The sequence below is a fragment of the Loxodonta africana genome, chromosome 9 (assembly GCF_030014295.1).
Source record: "Loxodonta africana isolate mLoxAfr1 chromosome 9, mLoxAfr1.hap2, whole genome shotgun sequence".
In the NCBI taxonomy this organism is placed as follows: domain Eukaryota; kingdom Metazoa; phylum Chordata; class Mammalia; order Proboscidea; family Elephantidae; genus Loxodonta; species Loxodonta africana.
In genome coordinates this window covers 81,573,140-81,599,718 of record NC_087350.1, presented here as the reverse complement: position 1 = coordinate 81,599,718, position 26,579 = coordinate 81,573,140, and the positions used below count along the sequence as shown (strand labels likewise).

The 26,579-nt window shown below is 47.9% G+C and overlaps 1 protein-coding gene across 1 annotated transcript; it reads left to right on the top strand.

Annotated features, from left to right (window-relative positions):
- Positions 1 to 1,586: 1,586 nt before the first annotated feature.
- GLIPR2 (GLI pathogenesis related 2) lies at positions 1,587 to 25,240 on the top strand. Its single transcript, XM_010587839.3, has 5 exons — positions 1,587 to 1,688; positions 13,620 to 13,728; positions 14,089 to 14,192; positions 16,165 to 16,242; positions 23,684 to 25,240. Exons 1-5 carry the CDS (start codon positions 1,676 to 1,678, stop codon positions 23,842 to 23,844), a joined length of 465 nt encoding a protein of 154 aa, XP_010586141.1. The 5' UTR covers positions 1,587 to 1,675; the 3' UTR covers positions 23,845 to 25,240.
- The last annotated feature ends 1,339 nt before the right edge of the window (positions 25,241 to 26,579 follow it).

Here is a 26,579-nt window from a genome sequence, read left to right as displayed (position 1 = left end):
CTGCCCAGAGCTTTGAAGTTTGGCTTACATGCAAACGGCCTTCTAGAGATTCTAGCGACCACATGGAATTCTTCCTACTGGCTTCATTTGGTCATTTCAACGGAGATTTGTTCCGAAATGGGAGAAGCAATTGAACAGAGAGAGTTAGATCCTCACCTGGAAACAGAAGTCCCCTTTGACTCATAAACAGAGTAGGCACCAGCATGGCCCACTCTAACACTGTTTAAAACATTAAAGTACAACAAGAGTTGATCTCCACCCTCCCATTGCCTGACATAGGGGGAAGGAGTAGAGAGGGCAGGGCCCAGCCCTGCTGTTACCCTACTGAACAGTTGTAAACTCTTGATAGTGCAAATTATACCCTTATAGTTTTTTTGGGTAACCAGCAGGTCAATTCACTTCCGTGCCTGCTTATTGAAAAGTCTTAAAGTAGGAAGAATTAGCTTCCTTGAACTAAGGTTTATTGGTAAAGCAGAGGGTCAGCGAAAAAGAGGAAGACTCTCAACGAGATGGATTGACACAGTGGCTGCAACAGTGGGCTCAAGCATAACAAGGATTGTGAGGATGGCACAGGACCCAGCAGTGTTTTGTTCTGTTGTACATAGGATTGCTATGAGTCCGAATGGACTCCACGGTACCTAACAACAACTAACAATGAGGTTTACTGAGTCCCTTCCCCAGTAAGGAGTTGCTCTGGGGAGTCTCACCCAGGTGACCCAGGCTGTGCTTTCAGGAAGTGCACTTCATGGCAGGGGAGGGGCCATGACTGGAACCAAGTTCACCTCATACCAGGTGTGTACTGACCACTGCCCCCAAGGACTGGGAAAGTTGGGAATTCTGGAAGTTGGAGGGACCATTGACTCTGAGGGACAGATAGGACTTGAAGGGGCAGAGATGGGTGACCACTCCAGGCTGAGGGAACAGCATGAGCAAAGCTGGAAGGTGGACTTTGGGAACATCAGGAAGTTTAGTTTAACTGGAGCATGGGATAAAGTTAGGGAGTTGAGGAGTTGGGTCTGAGGTTGATCCCCACCGGTCTGGGGAATGTGACTTGATCTGATATGCAATGAAAAACTAGCGGACAGGTCAGAGCCTGGCTGCGGGCAGAACTCCGACCCGGACTCGCATAGAAACACTGTCCTGGGGAGAGAAGGAGATACGCCCTTCGAGGCCCAGGGTCACCGGGGAGTCGAAGGGACGGACTGAGAGCCTGAGGTATTTGTGGCGATCGGACCGAGGTGGGGGGAACAGCGGAGCGGTCCCTGGCGCAGTGAGAGCGCTGCGGTGCTCCGAGCGCGCCCTGCGCCCAGGAGCTACGGGCAGCCCAAGGGAAGCACGGGTTTCCCCAGGCACCCCCCACTCCCTGCTCGGCTGAGGCCTCAGGCGCCCCGTCGCAGCTGTAGGGCGCTGAGCTGTCGCTGAGGTCCCTTCCGGACTCAACGAGGAAAGTTTTGAGGGGCTGGGCAGAGAGGCGCGGGGCGCGGGCGCAGCGCCTCCTCCGGGCGGCCGGCGGGGTGGCCCCGGGCGCCTGGGCCTGCAGCTGGCGCTGCCTTATAAGGCGGGGGCCGGGCCGGCGGGGAGGGGCTGCGGCCCGCCTCCCGCCCCGCACTCGGAGAGGCGCGGGGCAGGGATCGAGCTCAGCCGCAGCGGGAGCCGAGGAGCGTGCGGGGCGGCCATGGGCAAGTCAGGTGAGACCGCGGCGGGCCGCACGCGGGTGGGGGATGGCTGTGGAGCCCCAGGTTCCCAGACACTCGCCATCACCTTTCCCTGCGGCTGCCTGGGTTCCTAGGGGAGCGGGACGGCGGCTCCCTCACGGGGGACACAGCTCGGGCTGCCCTGCGGGACCCCCAGATGTGGGATGGAGGGGCACGCGTGCGACGTGCCCTGGGGAGCAGCACAGGCAGTTTCCGGGGCAGCCAGGAAGCAGGGGTGGCCATCAGGCCGCTGGGAGAGAGGGAGCGAAGGCCGACAGAGGGAGGGTCCCCCTGGCTGCGAGCCAGAGATTGCGTCAGGGCGGGCTTCCAGGCGCTGATGGGATTATCGCTCAGGGTGCAGCCAAGGCGTGGCTTCTGCTTTGTTTCAGGAGGAGAACAGAGTTAGAATTGAAAAAAGCCACCAAACTGTGGCAGCATCTCTCGCTGCAAAGCAGCTAGCCCCGTCCAACCCTCCTAAAGACAGCTCTGAGAATCCTTTTCATTCTTTCTCTGGTTCATTCTCTCCTGAGCGTCCTCTCTGTGCCGGGCCCTGTGCCAGGCTCAATCTGACTTCACCTGGCACAGACGCCTCCCTGTATCTCTGGCCTTTTGCTGCCCAACCTTTCACAGTGGCTGCCGGGGTAACCCTTCTAAAATGCAGGGCTCAGCCTGGCACTCCCTGCTCATATCTTCCATCCTGTTGTCTGCAGTGAAGAAATACACACCTGCCATACCACCCTCGGGTCCCCTAGGAGTTAGTTCTCACCCCTTACGTGTACCCTATACCCAAGTTATCCCAAATTGTCACACTGTTACCTTCTCCTGGGTTCCCTTTTCCAGTTCTTACCACCACCACTGACCTCTCCCCTTCTGAGGCTGAAAGTTCTCCTCCTCCTCCTCCTCCTGGGCACAGGATACATCTCTGATGCTCCTGAGCAGAGCAATGGGCCTGTCCTGCCTGCACTTTGTTGTAGCCCTCCTCACAGTCTGCTTAGCACAGATATCCAGCCACAGAACTGTTTCCCACAGACTCGTCACCCGTGGCTGTCAGGGAACATATTTTATCTCAGTGTAGTTCCTGGCTCATGGAAGGCTTTTAATAAACAACTGTTGAAATGAACAGAGCTTAGAAGTTCTGCTTGATGGGAAGTTGGAGTTGTCAGCTCCGATGGTAAGGCCAGGTCCTTCATGAATCTGTCCTCCAAGATCCAAACTCCTTTAACCCTGTGCCACCTATAGGGGTAGTGAGGTACCAGCGGTGAGCATGAGTGCTTTTCCTGGCATTGCTCCTAACCTGCCGTCCCTAGCGCTGCAGTGACAGGTCTTGCTTTTAGCCTGGGTCTCATAATCACTTGCTGTGTGATGCTGAGCAAGACTTTTTCCACTCTGTGCCTCTTTCCCTCTCTGTACAATGAAGGTGACCCAGATGATCTTCAGGGTCCTTCCCAGTATGGAAAGGTGACATGGGGGTTGTCATGTGGTTAAAGACCAAGGATGATGGGCAATGATGGAACAAAGCATGGCAGATCTAAGATAGCATTTTGAGACCCCCACTTGGGAAATCAGCTCCTTTCTTTGCAAATTTAGGAGAAAACCCACAAATTCTCTAAGGCAGCATTTCAATCAGTTGTTTCTGGCTTCCTCCCTAAGAATCGGTTTTCCAGAACTAACATCCAGGTATATGTCCATCCTTCTACCTGTTCGTCCATTTATTCATCCATCTCTGCATCCTTCCTTCTCTTTTCTCTCTTCTGTCATCTCTCAGCCCACTGCCAAGCTGTGGACTATCCTCAAGGACTGTTCATTTGTTGTGAAATGAGTAAATAGAGCTGGTTAGGGAAATAGGCAGGTGTCTTAGTTATCTAACAGAATTACCACAAGTGAATGGCTGTAACAAAGAGAAGTTTATTTTCTCACAGTCTAGTAGGCTAGAAGTCCAAATTCAGGGCATCAGCTCCAGGGGAAAGCTTTCTCTCTCTGTTGGCTCTGGAGGAAGATCTTTGTCCTCAATCTTCCCCTGGACTAGGAGCTTTTCTGCACAGGAACCTCGGGTCCAAAGCACGTGCTCTGCTCCTGGCACTGCTTTCTTGGTGGCGTGAGGTCCCCTGTCTCTCTGCTTGCTTCTCTCTTTTATATCACAAAAGAGATTGCTTCAAGACACAATCCAATCTTGTAGATTGAGTCCTGCCTCACTAACACAACTGCCACCCATCCCCCCCCATTAACATCACAGAGGCAGGATTTGCAATATATAGGAAAATCACATCAGGTGACAAAATGGTGGACAATCACACAGTGCTGGGAATCATGGCCCAGCCAAACTGATAGACACAATTTTGGGGGATGCAATTCAGTCCATGGCAGTAGCCATCACATGGCTCCAGCAAGATATGGAAAGTGAGCCAAGTCACAGGACAGGTGCAGGTGAAGAGGGGTGGGAGCTTGTCTTAGTCATGTAGTGCTGCTGTAACAGAAGTGGACAGTTTTAACAACGAGAAGTTTATTCTCTCACAGTCTAGTAGGCTACAAGTCCAAATTCAGGGTGTCAGCTCCAGGGGAAGGCTTTTTGTCTCTGTCAGCTCTGGAGGAAGGTCCTTGTCATCAATCTTCCCTTGGACTGGGAGCATCTCAGCATAGGAACCTTGGGTCCAAAGGACACGCTCTGTTCCTGGTGCTGCTTTCTTGGTGGTATGAGATCCACCTGTCTCTGTGCTCACTTCTCTCTTTTATATCTCAAAAGAGATTGGCTTTAACGCACTAATCTTGTAGATCTCATCAATATAACTGCTGCTAATCCATCTTATTATATCATAGTGATACTATTTATAACACATAGGGAGGGAATCACGTCAGATGACAAAATCATACAATACTGGGAGTCAGGACCTAGCCAAGTTGACAGATATTTTGGGGGGACACAATTCAATCTATGTCAGAGCTCAAGGGAGGAAGAGATCTCCTTTGCAAGGGAGCCCATGGAAGGCTTCCTGAAGGAGGTGGTCAAATCCCAGAATGTCTTGGGAATTTGGACTTTACCCTGTGGGGCTGGGGTGCTAGTGAAGGGGATGGATCCAGGAGCAGCAGGACTAGAGCTGTGCCAGTATGGAAGGCAGATGGGATGGAGAGAGAGCGGAGGTGGGTGATTGGGTGGAGAGGCGGCTGCAGTTTCCCAGGCAAGAGATAATGGAGGCATCTAGGGCAGGAGGGTTGGAGAGGAGGAAGGGATGGATCTGGAAGAACTGGCGACTAACTTACCATGAATGAGAGGGAAGGGTCAGAGGTGTGAGTCTGGGTAGAGGAGAGCAGTGAGTGATACCATCTAGGACTGGAGATGCAGGGTCTGGCAGGTTTCAGAGGATGACTTCTCATTCAGAAGAAACGGGAGGACCTTGCAGAAGGCATTTTAGGGGTATGACCCCCTACCCTGACTCCACACAAACCCACATTCAGGGACCTTGCAGAATCCTAGCCCAGGTCTATTCCCCTCATAGCCATATGCACTTTATTAGACTTCCCCCGTAGGACCGTGTGTTCCCAGGACAGTATGTGGCTCCCCTAAGAGTGCCCAAGAGAAAGTGACATTTCTGGGTCACCCGGGTGACCCAGGCCCAATGGGCCTTTAGCACAGGCCCAACCTTGATGTTCCAGGCCACCAGCTCAGAGCTCTTGTTTCAGCTCTCAGGTCAGGTAGCACTTCCAGATGTGTATCCATACAGTGACTTTATGACATACAATAAAGACAGTTGTCAGGTTGATCTCTTTTGGGCCTCAGGTTCCTTATCACTGCATAGGTACCAGTCTCACTGTAATCTTTAACTACAGATATACCCCACAGCTGCTAGAATAGTAAGCATCTTAGTTACCTAGTGCTGCTATAACAGAAATACCACAAGTGGATAGCTTTAACAAAGAGAAATTTATTTCCTCGCAATAATGTAGGCTAAAGTCCGAATTCAGGGTGTCAGCCCCAGGGAAAGGCTTTCTCTCTCTTTTGGCCTTCTTATCAGTCTTCCCCCAGACTAGGAGCTTCTCTGCGCAGGGACCCAGGGTCCTTTGCGCTCTGCTTCTGGCACTGCTTTCTTGGTGATATGAGGTCCCCCTGTCTCTCTGCTCACTTCTTTTATATCTCAAGAGATTGCCTCAAGGCACAATCCAATCTTGTAGATTGAGTCCTGCCTCAGTAACACAACTGCCGCCCATTTTCCCTCATTAACATACTAGAGGCAGGATTTGCAACAAATAGGAAAATCACACCAGGAACCATGGCCCAGCCAAACTGATACACACATTTTTGGGGGGACATAATGCAATCCATGACAGTGGGCATTGCTGAAAAATCATCAGACAACTGAGGCAGCTTAAATTCCAGAAGATGCTCAGCTCAGCATTCAGAGAATTTCAGGTCCTGCTCCTAGTTCTTGTCTCCCTGCTGGACTTCAGTTTACAGTAAGAGTGATGGAGTCACAGAGGCAATGGCCTTGGGCTCACTGGAAGCCTCTTGTACCTAATAATAATAATAATTGTGGTTGTGTGCTGTCGAGTCAATTTTGAGTGACAGCGACTCCATGTGACAGAGTAGAATTGCCCCACAGGGTTTTCTAGACTGTAATCTTTGCAGGAGCATATCAACAGGTCTTTCCTCCATGGAGCTGCTGGGTGCATTCAAACCACTGACCTTTTGATTAGCAGCCAAGCCATTAACTGTTGTGCCACCAAAAAGCCAAACCCTTGCTGCTGAGTTGATTTTGACTCACAGCAACCCTATAGGACAGGGTAGAACTGCCCTATAAAGTTTCTGAGACTGTAATCTTCGTGGAAGCAGACAGCCACATCTTCTCCCAAACAGCGACTGGTGGGTTTGAACTGTTAACCTTTTGGTTAGCAGGCGAGCACTCAACTACTGTTCCACCAGGGCTCATTCCTTATATGTACCAACTAAACTGCATGCCCATCATGGAGTTAGGTACTTCATACATGTTACCTCCTTTGTAACAGCCCTGCAAGGTAGTTATTATCAACTCATTTTGTAGATTTACAGAGAGGTTGAGTACCTTGCTCAAGGTCACATCTTGACCAGTAAGTGGCTAAACTTCCCAGCTTGTCTGCTCTCCCTCTACCACAGGGACCATTTATACCTCCCAGCCCATCCTGGAAGGTCCACACCCTCTTATCATCTCTAATAATTTTAGTGTTGCTAGACCCACACCTCCCAGCACCGGAGGAATCAGAACCGAAAAGCCTTCAGGGACCAACTAGCCCAGGAATTTTCTGCTGAGTGGGCTCTTGGGCCTCTGCAGTGGGAAGCTGTGTGGGCCAGGTCAACTCCAGCAGCTCAACTTTCATCTGTTGATTTTATTAAAGATTTCATCCAAAGAAAGGGTCTCCCTGCTTTGAAGACATGTGGAAAACACAGATGTCATCCTTCCTTCTCACCCAGCGGGACAAGGAGTAGCCCAGTGCCTGCAGGGGCATGTGTGTAGGTAGGCAGGCCTGGAGAGTGGGTGGCTCTGCTGGCCAGAGCAACCTCTCATGGAGCAGGGGACAGCCTGGGTGAATCCTCAGGACACAAAATCCTTGTTCCTTTAAGCAACCGAACAACTCTTCATGGACCATCGCTCTTGCCATTAGGAATGTGGGAGATGTGTCTAACGGGGAAAGAATGAGAGACTTGCAGCGGGCGGGGAGGGGGGGCCATGAGGGGAGGTCCTGTTCTTAGACTTGGCTCTCATATGAACTCACTGTGTGATCTTGGGCAACCTCTCCTCTCCTCCATTGCCAAAAAACATCAGTTTCCGCATCAGAGTGAGGAGAAGACTCCTGTCCCAATGGCTTCCCTGTACTGGTATGAGAATCTCATTCGTTTGTTCACCGACTCACTCATTCATCTATTCAGCACATATCCCAACTCAGAGGGACTGAAAGATGCCATTACAGATCAGTTTAAATAACAGCAACCTTGTTAAGGGTAGAGGATCCATCTGAATAATGCAGCTTCTCCCAAGGCCAGAGGCCTTTAGTCCTCTGCCCGACAGTAATTATAATAATTATAGCTGATATTTATACGTGTTCACCGTGTTCCAAGACTGTTAAAAAATATTTACATAGATCAATTCATTTAATCGTTACAGCAACCCTACGAGTTAGATGCTGTTATCCCCATTTTATATACAAGAGAAGTAACGCACAGAGTGATTAAGCAACTTGTCTGAGATCATACACGCTAGTAAAAGGCTCCTGATTTCCTGGATCTCAGGCTTAAAAAGCAGGAATTACCCATCTGGAACTCATTCTCTCTGGCCCCCTCCCACTAATTTTTTATTCTTTCTTCCTGATAAACAAGTAAAACCAGCTTTGTCCCAAAGGTGGTTCCAGGTTTCTTCAAGCCTCCTGTCAAGGGGACTGAAGGAGCCCTGTTCACACTTCCTGCCCTGACACCTAACTGCCCTTCTCTTTGTAGACTTGACTGTCCCAAGCCTCTTTTATGGTGAGTCTGGAATGGGCAGAGAAAAGAGGTGGGCATGCTCAGTCAGAGAAGGACGGATGGTGAGAGAAGTGCCTGTCCCCAGTCAAGAGCCAGGAGGGGGAGGAAGGCACAGACCTCTTTAGAATCTTTATTCAGCATTAGAGATGATAAGGTCCCTAAAGGGACCTTAAAGAGCCTCTGATTCAGTCCCACCTAGAGTGCCTGTAACCTCAACTCCATCAGAGACAGCAGCCAGCCCTGGCCCCTCCCTCAGCGAAGCAGAGCTCACTAAACCCCGGCAGCCCCTTCCTTACACCTTTCAGCAGCTCTGACCTTTAAGCCTCAAATCTGCTGCCTGATTTGCCCTCTGGGCCCTCAGGCAAGTCTTTTTATAAAGGGCTTGGCACAGAGTAGATAAGAAATTTTATAGAGTTTTTTTTTTTTTTTTTCCTTCCTCTTCTTTCTCTTCTTCACATTAGAAGGCAGCTGCCATTTTTTCGCCAACCCCAGGTCTGGTTTTCTCTACAACCCTGCTGTCCCCATAGGCCTGAACTGATTCTCCCCCTCCATCTATCTGCTCTCTCTCCCTGCTGTGATCCCCTTTGTCTGGTGACTCTTGTCTGTGGTGTGGGGTTAGGGACAGGGGCTTTGTACTAGACCTTGCTCACCTCCAGATGGGTCTACCCCTGGACTAATTGTGGGTACTTGGGCAGGTTACTTCACTTCTTGAGCCTCAGTTTCCTCATCCAAAAAAAAAAAGTGGGTACAGTAGTGGAAGCTCGCTCGGAAGGTGTGAGAAGTAAATGAGATCACACCCAGGCCCAGCATCCAGAAATGGCTGGTCAGCAGGCAGAAGAAAAGATCAGCACAGGACAGATGGGCCTGCCCTGCCTCATTCCCGGCTGGTACTCTGAGGCTGTGTGACTTCTCTGAGCCTCAGTTTACCTTTCTGCCCTTCCTCATTGTGGGTGGCTGTGAGAGCCCTCCCTGCCTAGTATGGGCATGGGTAGTTTGTCTTTTTTCCTTATCCTTATCTGTGTTCTTGGGTTTTTCTACAGATGTCAGGGTGTGCCTCTTGCTGGGCGTGGTCCAGGTCATATCTTGCCTCCCCAGGCCGAAGCCCTGCATGGAGGAGACACCTGGGCCAGGACTGACTGCCTTGGTGGGAGGGAACTCCTGGGGCCAGCATGAGGTGTGGTTGTAGGGCCCCCACACCTCCCAGCCAGGGGTAGCGAGACCAGGCCTCCCTTTCTGATTACCAGAAAGAACTGGTAAGCCCTTCCTGAGAACTCAGGCCAGGTTCCACTATGGACAGTGAACTTGGCCTTGCTGGGGACAATGGCCAAATTCGGCTTCTGGGCACCGAGCTTGGGTTGGTGGAACTTTCACTTTTGATTCCTTTTACTTCTCACATTCTGGGAGTGCAGTGACCTACTTTTTAGCAGCCTTATATGTCCCTCTGCCAAGGAGCTTTAGGGCCTACAGCAAACTGCACCCCAGCATGCAGGCTGCCTTGAACTGGCTTCACCTTAGCTATCCACCTGCTCTCCTTATCCCCACCTCCTCCTCTCAGCCCCAGGACATGCCTAGGTTCCTTCCACTTTGCCCTTTCTGAGCCCTTTGCCTTCATTCCAACTGATCTAGAAACACTTTCCCCAGGGAGCCTTCCCTAATGCAACTGTGGCCACAATTGCCCACGCCACTCAGTCTCATGCATCTCTCACAGTGTGCCACTAGACCCACTATGACCTGCCTGGAACATGGGAGCTGGAAAGGACTTCAGGATGGGCCTGGCCAAGCCTGTCATCCAGAGGAGGACCCTCTGTCACCTTGAGAGTGTGCACCCATGCATGCCCCTACATGTATGCATATGCCTGTACTGGATCACTCAGTCTCCTTAGAGAAGCTACTAACTCCTGAGGTCTGGCGTCAGTCATTCATCTTGTCTCCTCTCAGCCCCACCCTGATGGGACCTTACGTAATCTCAGGATTAGAAGGGATTTGAAGGCCATCTGACTGAGCTTTCCACCCAGTGTCTGAATCCCTCTGAGAGGGGCTCATCTCCTTGCATTCCCCCAGTGCTGGAGAGCTCATTATCTGGTGAGGCCGCCCTTTCTGTCTTGACCGAATTAAAATTAAACAAAATAGTGTTATTCGTAATTAGTATTAATAGGTAAACTATTGCCATTTGAAACCTGAATAAGTACATTGCTATTCGGTATTTTAATTAATAAGTGCAAAAGTCCTTGTTAACAGAGATATTTGAATATTGGTATTTGATTTGAAATATGAGCTAGTAACCCATTTTATTTGGAATTCAAAAAACAAAATCACCTTTGATTGCTACCAAAGTTATTTGTATTTAGAAATTTTAATTAAAATTTGAACTAATAAGTACCCCAGTACTATTTGGTATTACAACAATATGCGTACCAATATTAGTTATGATTTTATTAGTATTTTTGAATTTCAGTTGGACATTCAATTAATAAATCAACTTACATTAGCTGAAGTTATGAATTTGCATGTGTTTCAAATTGAATTTGAGTCAGTAAATTCATCAGTATCATTAGAATTTGCCAGAAGGTACACTAGGGTTAGTTCTGTTTGGATTTTGGAAGTTGATTTGAAATTATTTGCATTTGAAACTAAAAATTGGATCTGTATTTTGTTATCAGTGCTATTTGGATTTTGAAATTTTAACTGGAAAATGAACTAATAAATATGCTACTGTTATCTGGCAAAAAAAAAAGCTTTGATTGAGAGAAAGACCCCATTTCCAGCCTCTAACCCACCTCATTACGACTTCTGGACACACTCCAAATTGTTACTGCTTCTTGCACAAGGTGGGGACAGCTGGGTGAAGGATTCCAGCTGGGGACTGGCTAATGCAGGGCAAGCAGCCCATCACCCAGGACGCTTCATCACCCTGCTTCTTAGCCTATTGTCAGCCAAGACCTCCATCCCATTCCCAGGAGTGGCTGTGGCTTACACCATTTTTGCACAAGATATTCTTTAATAAAAGTCTCTGTGACTCCATTAGGTTCCTGGTGGTGCAGGATTACCAGCCAAAAAGTTGACAGTTTGAACCCCCACAAAGGTGTATTGGAAGATACTTCTGCCTGTGAATTTGCTTCCAGAAGGTAAACTGAAGCAGGAAGGAAGGCCAGGTCACATTTACCATTCACCTTTCTTCTCCTCTGTGCCTTTCACCCCAGAGGCTGAAGGGATGACCTGATAGGAAGTCATCTGCCTCTCCCCTTGGTTAGACCCCTCATGTCTCCTGGGCCTTCAAATCAAATCCTAGAGGACCCTGAGGGGAAGAAAACCTATGGCTTGCCCTCAGGGTGCTTTGAGCTAGATGCAGTTCTAGGGGAGTCCAGGATAACTGCAGATCAAGCCAATGGTGGTCAAGCCATCCAAGGGGGTTCTAATAAATTGAATGGGAGAAAGATGTGGCAGTCTGCTTCTGTAAAGATTAACATCCTTGGAAACCCTATGGAGCAGTTCTACTCTGCATACATAAGGTAGCCAGGAGTGGAATCAGCTCGTAGCAACTAACAACAACAGTAACTCCATTATGCCAAATACTGCAATTACATGCTAAACTTGAAATCTTTGTCTTTCATATCAGCAAGGCTTTGGCCCTCCTCTTGGCCACAAAGACCAGCAAACTTCTGAGAGTTTGTGGCTCCTCGCCCCTGCTTGTGCCCAGTTACCATTTCCAGGTTTCCACCTCCCTGCCTTTGTTCACAATGTCTCCCCATCTCTGCCTGTCATCCAAAACCTCTCAAATACTGGCATTCAGGACCCCACCTGTGGTCCCTGCCCCATCCCCACGTTGGCCTCATTGGCCTACTCCTCCAAACCTCCAGAGTCATCAGGTCAGTACCACTCACTTCTCAATATATTCCAAAAAACCCAAACCAAACCCATTGCTGTTGAGTCAATTCCGACTCATAGAGACCCTATAGGACAGAGTAGAACTGCCCCATAGGGTTTCGAAGGATGTTAATCTTTACAGAAGCAGACTGCCACATCTTTCTCCCATTCAATTTATTAGAACCCCCTTGGATGGCTTGACCACCATTGGCTTGATCTGCAGTTATCCTGGACTCCCCTAGAACTGCATCTAGCTCAAAGCACCCTGAGGGCAAGCCATAGGTTTTCTTCCCCTCAGGGTCCTCTAGGATTTGATATGAAGGCCCAGGAGACATGAGGGGTCTAACCAAGGGGAGAGGCAGATGACTTCCTATCAGGTCATCCCTTCAGCCTCTGGGGTGAAAGGCACAGAGGAGAAGAAAGGTGAATGGTAAATGTGACCTGGCCTTCCTTCCTGCTTCAGTTTACCTTCCTGCTTGCCACCATGGCCAGGCCTCAGGGGTAGGTCCCTTTCCAGATGGGACTGGTTCAGTTTAAAGGCACTCTGTGGCCAACAGTCATGACCCACCCAACTGACACCCATTTCCATGGAGGGTAACTTCCAGATTCCTAAGGCTGGCTTAGATAGAGGAGACCCTCAGTGGCAGATGAATGGATGGATAGATTGGGGTTAGATGGATAGATAGATGATGGATGGACGATGGATGGATGGAGGGATGGAATGGGGATGCTGGATGAATGATGAATCAATTGTTGGGTGGACTGGTGAGTGTTGGATCAATGCTGTAGGTATGGATCGAGGATGTTGGATAGATGTTGGATGGATGGATGGATGGAATTCCATTTCAGATACAAGTTGGTGTGACTTCTGTCCACACTTGATTTTGTTTTCCCTTGGCTTCATCCACTTATTCTCTCCCTAACTCAGCCCCCTTCACCATGTTCTTTCTGAGGTCACGAGTCAGCTGGGTGCAAGCTCTACCTCTTCCCCCACTGTATCCCTTGGTCTTCTCGGTCCCACCAGCCCAGTGTGGGCACCCCCTCCCCCAGCCAGGCTTCTTCCCTCTATGCACCCAACTCCAGTCCTCCCCAGTCTCTACCACTCACCATAGGTCCAGTCTGAGATTTCCAATCTCCTTAAAACACTTTCTTTCAGAACTCCTGTTGCTGACTGTCTGACCCCCAACATCTGCTCTGTGCCATCTCTGGCCCATCCTCCATTCAGCAGCCAGCAGGCTCTTTCAGGATCTTCTAGCTCACTTCCCTGGTCCATACCTTTCAGTGGCTTCCCATTGCCTTGGACTGACACCCAAATCCCTAACACGGTCCAAAAGGCCTGCACAATCCATGGGGTTTAGCTGTGCAGAGATGTGTAGGGTGATATCAGAGATGGAGGCAGGATGCACAAAGGCGTGGAACAGGGCATCGTGGTTGCCCATTTGGCTGGGGCGCAGCAGGTAAGAAGGCGCAGCAGCCTGTTCATGTGGCCTGAGGTTTGAGCCAGGTGCTGCTCTGAAGCACGTGGTTATACTTTTGGTGGGTCACTGCTCTGAAACATTCTCTTTTTGAAATCATTGCAGCTTCCAAACAGTTCAATAATGAGGTCCTGAAGGCCCACAATGAGTACCGGCAGAAGCACGGCGTCCCCCCACTGAAGCTCTGCAAGAAGCTCAACCAAGAGGCTCAGCAGTGAGTCCCCTTGGCACCCCAGGGTGATCGGGACCTTCACGGTGCTGCTGCTGCAGTCACTGAGGGGCCCTGAGGTGGTGGGAGAGACATGGGTGTTGGGGTCAGATACAACCCATCTTGAGTGACCACTCTGTCACTTACTTAGGCAAATCCCTGTGTTCCTCTGTGCCTCAGTTTGCTACTCTGTAAAATGGGACATTGCAAAGCTCAAAAGAGATGAAGGTGTTATGCTCATGCCTATTTCCTCTGCAAGCTCTCTGTGGGCTTGGAAGGATGCTCGGTCACACCAGTTTGGGGCTCATCCTTTGGGGGTTTTCCTGGGCTGTGCCTGCTCTGAGGAAGCACCATGGACTCTGGCAGGTATGCTGAGGCCTTGGCCAGCACGAGGATTCTCAAGCACAGCCCGGAGTCCAGTCGTGGCCAGTGTGGGGAAAACCTGGCCTGGGCATCCTACGACCAGCCAGGTGGGTCACATTCTCGGCTCCCCTCCCCTCTGCCTAAGCTGGGCCTAAGACAGGCCTCTTCAGACCCCTCTTAGCCCCAGTACCCTCTGAGATTTCAGAGGTCTGCCCTCCTCACTGCTGTGGTGTAGCCACAGACCCACAGAGGGAAAGGAAACCCAATATTCTCCTCTGTGTCTTCTCCCAGAGGCCAGCTCAGTTCACCACAAGCTCTGTGATGGTCATCTCAGGGCCAGGCCTGTGCCGCCGGGTGCCAGGGACACAGAGATGAGTCAGACTGACCCTTCCGGAAGTGCTCCCAGCCTGAGCATTGGGGGTGGGATGACAGACTTGTTTCTATACAAAGTCTCAGCTGATTCTGTGGGCACAAAAGCATCCCCAGCTAAAAACAAATTTTACTTTCTTTACACTTTTCTAAAAAAAAATTTATAGTGCCAGTGTATTACTTTTATAATCAGGGAAAACTTTTTTCATTTTGGAAAAAGAATAATAAAAAAGGCAAATCCTCCATACAAGTTCTCAGTCTGGAATGATAATCCCACCACACTGACCAAATGCTCTTGAGCTTTCTGGCTTGGATGGCCCTGAAATGGCTTTTTAGGAAAAATATTGGAGAGGGCTGTGTCCCTCTGAAGCCTTCTCCAGCCCCCAGTGAGGATGACTCACTCCCTTCTGCCTCACATTCCTGGGAGTTCCCAGGGGAGGCCCCATCCCAGTCTTCTTGGTTTCCCCAGCACAGCCTGACCAGGGCCTCCTGTGCAGCTTGGTCCCCCACGCCCTGCAGGAGAGGTGTGCTCGATCCTGGCTCCCCAGGAAGGCAAGGAACCCGCCCCCTGAGGCCTCATCCTCAGCCTGCAAGCCTCTCCCCAGGCCCAGGCTGTTCCCTTGGGCCCAGGGCAGTAGGGAGAGGGACGGGGAAGAGCCTCAAGTGCGCAGTCAGGAGATCCAGGTTCCATCCCAGACTTGAGCTGTGGAGCCTTGGGCAAATTGCTGCCCTCTCTTACCCCAGTTTCCCTATCTCTACAGAGAGGGCTTTGGGTAGGTGGTCTCTACAGCAATGGTTCTGTACCCCGGCTACACATTGGAATCTTTGCAGAGCTTTATAAAACTACCAGTGTCTGGGTCTCTCCTCCAGAGACACTTATACGACTGATCTGTAGAAGGGCCCAGGCATCAGTATTTCTTAAAGGCTCCCCAGGTGAGGCTAATGCATAGCCACTGCTCTCCAAGGCCTTGATACTTGAAGTGTTGCCCATGGACCAACAGCATCAGCAACACCAGAGCTTGTTAGAAATGCAGAATGTGGGTCCCACTCTAGACCTATTGAAATCAGAATCTGCATTTAACAAGTCCCCAGGTGATTCATGCACACATTAAAGTTTGAGACTTACTGCTCTGAGGTAAGAGGCTCCTAGCTTTGGCCCTGCCATTGGCTGCTCCTAGGGAAATGCTGTGAGTTTTCTTATATCACCACCTGCTAGGCAATAGATGCTCCAGGTGAAGACCTCCCTGCCTGCAGTGGGGACCTTGACCTATTAGCCCAATTGTCTTTACTCTTGTGCATATTTCAGAAGCCAGACATGGGGATGTGAGCAGAGTCTAACAAAGTCAGATCGTCATTAGAAGGCCCTGCAGTATATTTGTTCAGCCCTTTTGTATGGATGTGCAGAAATGGGAAGGGTCTGGCCCAGGATTGCACAGGGGGTCAGTGACAGGGCTGGGACACAGATGCAGCCTCCTGAGCCCAGGCTAAGGCTTTGCCAGTCGATCCCCAACAAGGCCCTCACTTCTGCCTGGACATGCTCATGGGCATCCCTGGGAGTCTGCTGCAGACATTCAAGATGTTTCAGCCCCGTGGTGCTTTATCAGATGTCTAATTGTGGGATAGGTGGTTAGGGGTGAAGGGAGGAGATGGAGGAATAAGGACCTGGTTGATTTTGCTGCTGAGTTTTAGAATAGTTTCTTCTCCATACAGGAAAGGAGGTGGCTGATAGATGGTACAGTGAAATCAAGAACTACAACTTCCAGCACCCAGGCTTCACCTCGGGGACAGGTGAGTGCCAGGGTCCCAACCAGTGGTTCAGCCCTGGGCAGGGTTGCAGTTTGGGTGCCTGGCTGTGGAGAGGAACTAACCCTCTGAAAACCCATAATTTATGTCCTCTCCTACCTCTTCCATATTTCTCTTTTGACCTTGCCCAAAAGGCAAGGGTGTGCGTTTCTCTGACCAGAAGACACCAGGAGAACTGGAAAGGGGCTTCCCTGCCCACCCCATTCCCACTCCAGCCCTGTCCCCACCATGGGTAGAGCCACTTGTGGCCTCCTCCTGCCCAGGGTTTCCTCAGAAGCAGGAAGCGACAAGTTCTCGGAGCCAGTCATCATTTCCTGTGGTTTGCTGTTCACTCTTTCAGTCAGGGGCTTTTGCAACCCCGTGTGGGTAGGACCGTGGGGCAGAAGTAGAAGCATCTGCTGAGGCATTTCTCCTCTCAGTTAACTCCTGCAGGTCTCCTGGCCAGGGACAAGGAGCTGCTCTTAGGGCCTAAGTGAGAACTGAGGATTCTGTGGCAATTATATTTGGGAGGTGGGGAGAGGCAGTAACAACCTCCACCAGTGACTAAAGATGTACAGGCAGAACCTTGTCTTCTTTTAATAAAGATGAGTGTCCAGGAAGCATTTTATTTCATTGCTTCTGGACTTATTTTTCCCATGAGCAAGATTCATGGGCAGTCACATGTTGCAGATCAAATTAGTGTTGCTCATGTGTGCACACCACTTGACAGTTCGTTATAAAGTGCTTCCACAACCACTGCCATTAAAGTCTCACAACAGCATTCGAAGGTAGGGGTGTAGTCTCCCTATTTTGCAGAGGAGAAAACTGAGGCCCAGAGTGGGAAAGAGCCTTCTCTTATGCCTTCTGCCCACATACTCCTGGCCTGATGCTTTTTCCATGGCCCCTGTTCCAAGGTGGGGGACTCTCTGGGTACCTCACAAGTGCCAGAGCTGGGAATGGAACTCAGCTTTCCGTGATCATTCACTGCCCATCCCACTTATCGCCCCCCATGTCTCATCCCTAAAAGAAGAAAACCCCAGAACAGTTAGGCCCTGTGCCATCCCAGGCACCAGTGGGCAATGCCTGGGGACAGACAGAGCCTGATCCTAAGTCAAGAGTGCAGCTCTGGGTGGTGTTCTAAAGGGGGCTTGCAAGACCATTAAAGACCCTCAGGCCCGTCCTCCATGCCTCGGCCTTCCCCAGAGCTTTCTCCCCAGCTGATTCTTGCTCCAGGAGCCATTGAGTCCATGCTGTAGGTGAAAGGGCCTTTGGAGTATCCTGTAATCTATCCCCCTGGGTCAGGATCTTGTAAAGGCACAGTCAGCTGAGTCCTATGCTATGTGCTGAATGGAGAGAAAATATTTCTTAGAATTACTTTGTTACATTCTATTTAATGACTAGGTTTATTTATTTATTTTGAATAAGTGATACTTCTACAGAAATTGGAAAGCTTTGTTCCAAAAGGCTATATAAAGTGAAGTCTCCCTTCCATCCCTGTCTTCAGCACTTTCCCTCCTCAGAGGAAACCAGTGTTACCAGTTGCTTGTATCATTCTAGAAGTATTCTGAGTGTATACCAGCCCAAATGTATATATGTTCTCTTTTTCCCCTTTTTACACTCTGTTGTCAGCCTATAGGATCTGTTTTGTACTTACTTTCTTTACAGAACAGATTGTCAGAGATTATTCCATAGCAATACAAAAAGAGTTTTCTTTTTCTTTGTTTCCGTGGCACAGCATTGCCTTACAAGGATATACTGTAACTTATTTAATGTTTTTTCAAGGTATATTCTAGGAAGTTTGGGTCTCTAGCAGGGACGAGGATGTGGTTCCTTCAGGGAAAAAAAAAATCTTTGTTAGTAGATGAGAGTTAGAAACCAGTGTGTATCCGATGGTTGCTAAGGAAGTTGTGTCCCTTAATTAAACTCTAAATACCCATAACTCAGTTATCTCTGTGGAGACAGAAAATTCCCCAGTAAGAAGAAAGATTAGTTTCTTCTGTTTGGAAAAGGCCGCCACAGGCATTTATGCTGCTGATGTGCACTTTGTGTCTGTAATTATTTTCTTGGCAACCAGTGGATGAATGGCAGCTTCTTCCTTGTCTAGGAGACAGAGAGAGTGGCTGGGTCAATAGTCAAAGCATGTGGTCTCTTGAGAAAGAAGGCTCATTTGAGTTAGGGCTTGAGCCTTAGTGAAAAGAAAGCCTATACAAGTAGTAACACCTGGTGGAGCTACAGAAAGCCTAGAGCTGTGACTCAAAAATACAAGGACCAAAGGTGAATTGGCAAAAAGTGTTTCTCCTCTAGTCTGAGGTGAACACTGAAGTTTATTGAGCAGTGGTTAACACAAGTTTAAAAATAAAGGGTAAAAGGAGTGGGAGGGGAAGGGGGAGTCATTGCTTAGGGGAGCACTGACCTTCTGTTAAGAGCGATGGATAAACCTGGAAATGGATAATGGCTGTGGTTGTACAATATGATGAACGTAACTAATGTCACTGAATTGTACCTGCAAAAAATATTGAAGTGGCAAATGTTTTGTTATAATTACCACAATAATAAAAAAAGTGGTTACTTATGCTCATCAAAAAGCTTCACCAAAAGAGTGAAAAGAGAAGCTACAGACTGGGAAAAAAATTTTGGCTACAACATATCCAACAATCTCTAAAATCTATAGACTACTTCAACATCTCAACAACAAAAAGACAAATAACTCAATTAAAAAATGGGCAAAGAATATGAACAGACACTTCACCAAAGAAGATATTCAGGTGGCCAACAGACACATGAGGAAATGCTTGCAATCACTAGCCGGTAGAGAAATGCACATCAAAACTACAGTGAGATACCATCTCACCCCAACATTACTGGCACTAATCAATGTTGGAGAGGTTATGGGGAGATTGGAACTCTTATGCACTGCTGGCAGGAATGTAAAATGGTACAACCACCAAGAAGAATCATATGGCACCTCCTTAAAAAGCTAGAAATAGAAATACCATATGAACCAGCAATCCCACTCCTAGGAATATATCCTAGAGAAATAAGAGCCATCACAGGAATAGACATGCACACCCATGTTCACTGCAATATTATTCACAATAGCAAAAAGATTGAAACAATCTAAATGCCCATCAACAGATGAGTGGATAAACAAATTATGGTACATACACACAATGGAATACTATGCAATGATAAAGAACAATGATGAATTCGTGAAACATCTCACAACATGGATGAATCTGGAGGGCATTGTGCTGAGTGAAATAAATCAATCACAAAAGGACAAATATTGTATGAGGCCACTATTATAAAAACCCAGGAAAAGGTTTACACACAGAAAAAAAAACAATCTTTGATGGTTGCGAGGAAGGAGAGGGCTGGGGAGGGGAAATCACTAACTAGACAGTAGACAAGAGTTAACCTTGGTGAAGGGAAAGACAACACACAATATAGGGGAAGTCAGCACAACTTGACCAAGGCAAAGTCTTAGAAGCTTCCTAGACACATCCAAACACCTTGAGGGACTGAATGACTGGGTTTGAGGCCTGGGGACCATGGTCTCAGGGAACACCTAAGCCAACTGGCATAACATTGTTCATAAAGAAAATGCTCTACATCCTACTTTGGTGACTAGCGTTTGGGGTCTTAAAAGCTTGTGAGCAGCCACCTAAGATACGTCTACTGGTCCCAGCATATTCAGAGCAAAGGCAAATTAAGAAAACTAAACACACAAGGAAAGTACTAGTCCAAAGGACTAATGGACCACATGAACCACAGCCTCTACCAGCCTGAGCCTAGAACTAGATGGTACCTGGCTACCACCACCACCTGTCCTGACAGAGATCACAATAAAGGGTCCCGGGCAGAAAAATGTAGAACAAAATTCAAATTCACACACACATACAAAAAGACCAGACTTACTGGTCTGATGATAACTGGAGGAACCCACGAGACTATGGCCCCCAGACACCCTGCTAACTCAGAACTGAAGCCACTCCCGAATTCCACCTTTCAGCCAAAGATTAGACAGGCCTATAAAACAAACTAACACACACAAAGAACGTGCTTCGTAGTTCACTCAAGTATACAAGACCAAACGGGCAACACGTGCCCAAGAGCATAAGATGAGAAGGCAGGAAGGGACACGAAAACTAGATGAATGGACACTGAGAACACAGGATGGAAAGAGAAAGGGGGAGAGTGCTGACACATTGCAGGAATTGCAACTAATGTTGCAAAAGAATTTGTGTATAAAATTTTTGAATGAAAAAAGTGGTAAAGATACTTAATTGTACTTAGGGTTTGCTTTTCTTTAATTCTTGCTTCAGTTGTATTGTATCGACTGTAATTAACTATATTGATTCATGTTTATGTTTTATTTTCATAAGTAACCTCAAATTCTTTGTGGATATAGACAGAGAAATAAAATATACCTAATTTTAAAAATTATAAAAAAGGAGTTCAACTATAAGGGAAAAAATTTAATCAATGAACATTTATCCAGTTCCTACCATATACAAGACGCAATGGAGACGCAATCTCTTCCCTGAAGGATTAGAAGAGTGTGGGTACTCTTTCTTTCTTAACCACGTATGGGAAGCTTAGCTATTCCCATCAGGATTTTCCTCCTTCCTCTCTCTGTCTCCTCCTTTTTTCATCACTTTTGAATATCTACCATGTGCCAATTCCACTGCTAAATTTCTCTCTGTCTCTTCCTTTTTTCATCACTTTTGAATATCTTACCAAGTGCCAATTCCACTGCTAAATACCAGGGATATAGTGGTCAACAAGACAAGAGTAATACTGGCCCTCACAGAGCTTGCCATAATTGCAAGCCAAGTATTTAGGAAACATAATCTCTTGAGAGTTGCTTTAGCAAATGAGTACCATCCTGTGACATGGAAGTAAATACTCCATTGACTAGGTTGGCTGTCAGAGGATCTCAGTGGGTCCTCAAAAATAAAGGTGGGAAGGATAAATTCCCAACCTCTACTCCCAAAAGATGAAAAGAATTTATGATTGTTGAGCAAAGAGTACACTATAGCATTGACTCTTTGATCTCAAAGGCAGAAGAGAGCTAGAAGCTAAGCTAAGAACCAGTGGGTAGGCAGCCTGAGCAGTGGGGAAATGATACTGCAAAGCTTTAGCAAGCCATGGAAATGTCTGGAGGGTGGGGCAGTATTTTGAGAAGGAACTGAGTTGTTTCACTCAAAGAAGAGGGAATTGAATGAGGCAGTAACCTGTCAAGGTCTCAAAGTGCTCAAAACATAGAAGACCTGCACTGCCAGTAAGGGCAGAACTTGAGTCCAAGATGATTCTTCCATACACCTTTCATTCATTCGCTCCATTTATTTTACACCTTTCATGCGTCAGGCTGGACCAAGATGCTGTATATACTTTGGTGAGTAAAACAACTTGGTCTCTGCCCATGTGGGGCTCATAGCCTAGTGAAGAAGCCAAACAATAATCAAGTGACCAAACAACATATCATTGCAAACTGTAAGAATGCTATGAAGGGAAAAACAAAACAGTGGGTTAAGAGTTTCGTGGCAGGAAGTATTCAGGAAATAAAAGCGTGATTGCAAAAGGCTTCTGTGAACAAGTGACATTTAGGTTGAGACCGATGGGATGGGAAGATGTTAGTCAGCAAAACAGTATTTTACATAGCACCAGTGTGCACAAGGGCTCTATGGTGGGAAATAACCTGGTGTGTTCAAGGAATGGAAAGGAGGCCACTGGGCCAAAGCATTCCTAGAAGATGAGGAAAAGGAATGAGAGCAAAGCAAAGAGGTCAGAGGTCAGCAGGGCGAGATCGAGCAGGACCTTATAAGCAGAGGATGGTATCTAGATTTAGTTCTAGGTGCAAATAGAAGCTATGGAAGGATTTTTAAGGAGGGAAGTAAACAGATCTGACTTAAGTCTCAAAAGATCAGTCTGCCACTTAATTGGAGAACAAATTAGAGGGGGCAAAGGTGGACACAGAGGAAGCAATCAGGCAGCTGTTGCAGTGGTTCAAGTGAGAAATATTTATAGTTGGGACCAAGGTTTTGGGAGTGAATTGGGGACAAGTAGATGGACTTGAGATGTATTTCTGGAGTTAGATTCCTCAGGATTTGATGATGAATCGTGGGGAAGATGAGGGAGAGGGAGGAATGCAGACAACCCCTAGGATTGTGTGAATAGAGGTACTGTTGATGGAAATAAAAGAGTTGGGAGAGGAATAAATCTGGGGGGACCAAAATCAAGAGTGAGGCTTGACTGGTTAAATTTGAGATGCCTCACTTTTAAGAACTATCTACCCAGTGCCGTCGAGTCGATTCCTACTCATAGCGACCCTATAGGACAGAGTAGAACTGCCCCATAGAGTTTCCAAGGAGCGCCTGGCAGATTCGAACTGCTGACCCTTTGGTTAGCAGCTGTAGCACTTAACCACTATGCCACCAGGGTTTCTAAGAACTATCTATATGGGATCAAATTGACAACAGCAACTCAGAAGATTAGACAGGAACCTTAGGGGGCAGTGAATCTATGTTAATAGCGGAGGAACAACTAAGAAAAGGAGGGTGAGAATGGTCGCACAACTTGAAGAATGTAACTAGTGTCACTAAATGGTACATGTAGAAACTGGTGAGTTGCTTATGTTTTGCTGTGGATATTCTCAACAACGGCAACAAAATAAAAAGAAAAATGTTCCCCATTCATTAAAAAAAAAAAAATCACGATGCCTGTGAGTCACCCAAATGGAAATGTCTAGTAAGTTGTTTTTTCTGGAACAGAGGAGAGGTTTGAGCTGAAAAACTAAATTTGAGCCAAGAAAAGGTGCAATTGCCTAACAAGAGTATAGAGGGATAAGAAAGGAGAGCACAAGATTGAGCCTGGGAAATGCAGGTCCTCCAATATTACAAGTGAGGTATAAGAGAAAGAAGAAGCAGTGAGAGGGAGGGTTGTCAAGAGCTTGTGGCTTCATGGAAAACAAGGGGAGAGTGCTCTGCAAAGGGGAGGAGTCAACTGTGTTAAATGTTCCTGAGATGTCAAAAAAGATGAGGACAAAAAGTAACCATGGGAGAGGAACACGGAGATTACTGGTCACCTTGAAGAGTACAGTTTGGGGGTAGGGTTGGAGGCAGGTGCCAGGTAGGAAGGCATCCTAATTGTTGGGGTCGCTGGGCTTTGTCGTGATCTCTGGGACATACTGAAGCCTTGACCATTGGAAAGTGGTGAGATGAGTAAAGTCTGTGTGGCATTTGTGAGTGAGGTCTGGTCAAGTGGGCCTGATGCTTAGGGAAACCAGGCAGTTGGTGTGTTTTTCTCTCCTGCCTCTGGCATCTGTGAAGATGGAGTGTCCTTGAACCTGGCAAGATGGTGCAAGGGTTCAAGAATACCTTGCAACATCCTCCTCAAGGCTTTGCTGACTAACCTGTTTCCCTCTTCCCCGTCTCTTCCCCTACAGGACACTTTACAGCTATGGTGTGGAAGAATACGAAGAAGATGGGAGTGGGGAAGGCATCTGCGAGTGATGGGTCCTCGTTTGTGGTGGCCAGATACTTCCCTGCAGGGAATGTTGTCAACCGGGGTTTCTTCGAGGAAAATGTGCTGCCTCCAAAGAAGTAATCTGTGAAATCGAATGGGAAGGTGGCAGACTTAAGAACATGGATGTGAAGTGCCTAGAACAACAAAAACTCAGCTCTGTGTCTGTCCCTGTGGATGTATGTGCTTATGCGTGTGATGCGTGCGAGTGTCTCTTGTCCATACACTTGGATATACAGTTCTGCATGAACTCATATCAAAGGGATGAGCATATGAAGCATTTATCGTGATGGTTACCTAGACTACGATGATTTGGACTTTAGGGGGAAAACCAGTTTTTAAATTTTTCTGTTATTTTTTTAAGCAAACATCTTTTGTACTTTTCTTACTTATCCATTCCCCGACTTTTTGTATTCCAAATGTTTGTGATGCTAAGAAGTGAAGTTGATTTTATGTGACCTTCATGCAGTATAATCTACTTTTGGTAGAAATTGAAGAATGTTAAACCCTCATTTAAATGTGACATAAAACACAGCTTTTAGACATGTAGATATGAAGCAGCTTCCATCAGAAACATGGGGCGGCAGGGCCTCCATTTCACAGAATTGCTGCGATTTCTCAATTTTAAGACATGATGTCATACTGCATGCCGCTTGAAATTCTCCAATGGGATTGCCAAAGAACAAATGGAGAAAAAAGCAGTACTTCCTTGCATTTTTCTACCTTTAAGTAGCAAAGTACTAGTACCACTGCTACCCTTTGACCTTCGTTCCCCTCCACACACACCTTTTTTCTTAAAATCCTCTGGCATTTCAGAGCTCAATATACTATCCCTGGTTTCTGGGAACCTGGACAAGTCCTGAAGCTCACCCCTCCCCCACCTATTAGGTGGACCAGGGCCTGCTCTGGAGAGAGAGCCCCCCACACTCCCTGGGCTCTTGGCCAAGCAGCCTTGGATGGATGAAGTCAGCGAGTGTGGGGTGAGGGCGAGCTCAGTCAGGGCCTCTGGAGGAAGCCCTCGGCCTCCACCCTTCCCCCCTAACGGGGGCGGGAGCCCAGGCCTGTTCCTGGCAGCTGTGGCTGCAGCTGTGCTTCTGCCGCCTCCTGGAATGTGTGCTGGGCCCAAATGTTCCAGAGGGATATCCCAAAACAGGGAGCCTAGAGACGCTAATTTGGTTCTGTGTTTTGCTTCAAATTATACAAAATTCTCCTGAATAGCAATTTCACATGGTTCACATGGGAGAGACCAACCTAGATGCCAAGCTGAGTGTCCCTGAATCCATGGCACCTCCATCTGGTGAGACAGCAGGAGCTGTAGTGAGAGCGGCTGCCTGCTTAAAAACAGTCTGAGCAGACCAGCCTTTGAAACATGCTTCCTGAAGGTCTGTGTTGCACTCTGAACACAGTCTCATGCTGTGCCCTTCATTTCTTCCAGGGATATTGACTAATAAGACAATAAAATCTTTTTTCTTTTGTGTAATATGTTCCTCCAATGTGATTCATGCCTGATTCTCAGTTGGTGACTGAGGAATCCATGACTCTTCTTTCCTGTCTTGAGTAACTCAAGCCCCTGAATGCCTCCACACCCTCCCCAGCGAACTGTGCTGCTTGGGTGGCCATGTTATGTACCATTGGTCTCACCACCTAAGGCTTTTTGGACTAGAATGGGCACCTAATCCGAGGGCAGCCAATCCTTAAGCTGGCCATGGACATCAGGAATTTGAGCTAGGAAATATGGAGAGAATTTACCACTTTGCAGGGGAATTGAAAAATAAGGATGCCATGAGTTCAAATTAGACCATGGCAAACCAAAGCTATATGCAAGCCAAGTTATAAGTGGAAAACATGTAGAAGTGAGAAAGCCGGTTACAAAAGAGGCGAAAATACTGAGAGAGACTGTTCTGAGCTTTCGAATAGTTGTGGACCAAATCTGTGTATATTTAAAATAAGTCCCTCACTTTCTTCTGGGCTTTCCAACAAATTGACATATCAATTGATGGCTCCCAGAAAGTCAGAATATTAGGGTCCCCTCCCCTAAGGCGTCTCCCTGAACAGAGCATTGTTCTCTAGTTGTCTCTCATGGCCAAACTCACAGTTCCCTAGGGATGGTCAGTCAGCTCTTCTGCCTCAGGAATGCTGAGCTGGGCAGGAAGCTGAGGGTGGGTGGGGCAAAGAGACCTGGCTTTAGGGCCTCAGCCTGAGGTCCTTTTCAAGCCATACAGGTCAATTGGCCACAAGCAACTCAATGGCCAATCAATGAGCTTCCTAGTGGCTCCTAGAGACAGTTCCCCCCAGCCCCCATAGATACATGCATAACACACACACCAAACACTACCAGGTAGAGGAAGCTGACATGCAGCCACCCTCTTTAGATCAGACTCTGTTTCCTCAGTTGACTGAAAAAGGGGGAAACCTGGACCAGGGGAGCTTTCCAGGGCTGGAGAGGAGCCAGACGGCGAAGCTGGCTGGGCAGGTGGGCACTAATTTCACTTCTTTATTGCATTTCCCAAAGACAGCAACCCCCACATGTCCAACAAGAATGGGAAAAACCAGATTGCCCATTCTCTTGTAGCCAGAGGGCAGAGAAGCGACTCAGGAACCCCAGGTCCAAGCATGAGCTCTGTGACCTCTGAGTTCAGAAGTCCTTCCCTCTCTGGTCTCAATTTGCCCAACTGTGCAAGGTCTGGAGTTAGATCTATCAGATCCTCTCCCGTCTCCATGACACCCGCTAGGGCCAACTTTCTTACTGGCTGGTAGGGTGCTCTCGGACCTGAAGTAGAAGTATAAAGGAGCATGGCTGCTACCTTCAGCGTGTGGGG

Bases quoted from the DNA above. Each gene is read 5' to 3' on its own strand.
- GLIPR2 (XM_010587839.3), top strand. The intron at 13,729-14,088 runs GTGAGTCCCCTT...GGACTCTGGCAG, and splicing joins CTCAACCAAGAGGCTCAGCA to GTATGCTGAGGCCTTGGCCA. The intron at 14,193-16,164 runs GTGGGTCACATT...TTCTCCATACAG, and splicing joins GGCATCCTACGACCAGCCAG to GAAAGGAGGTGGCTGATAGA.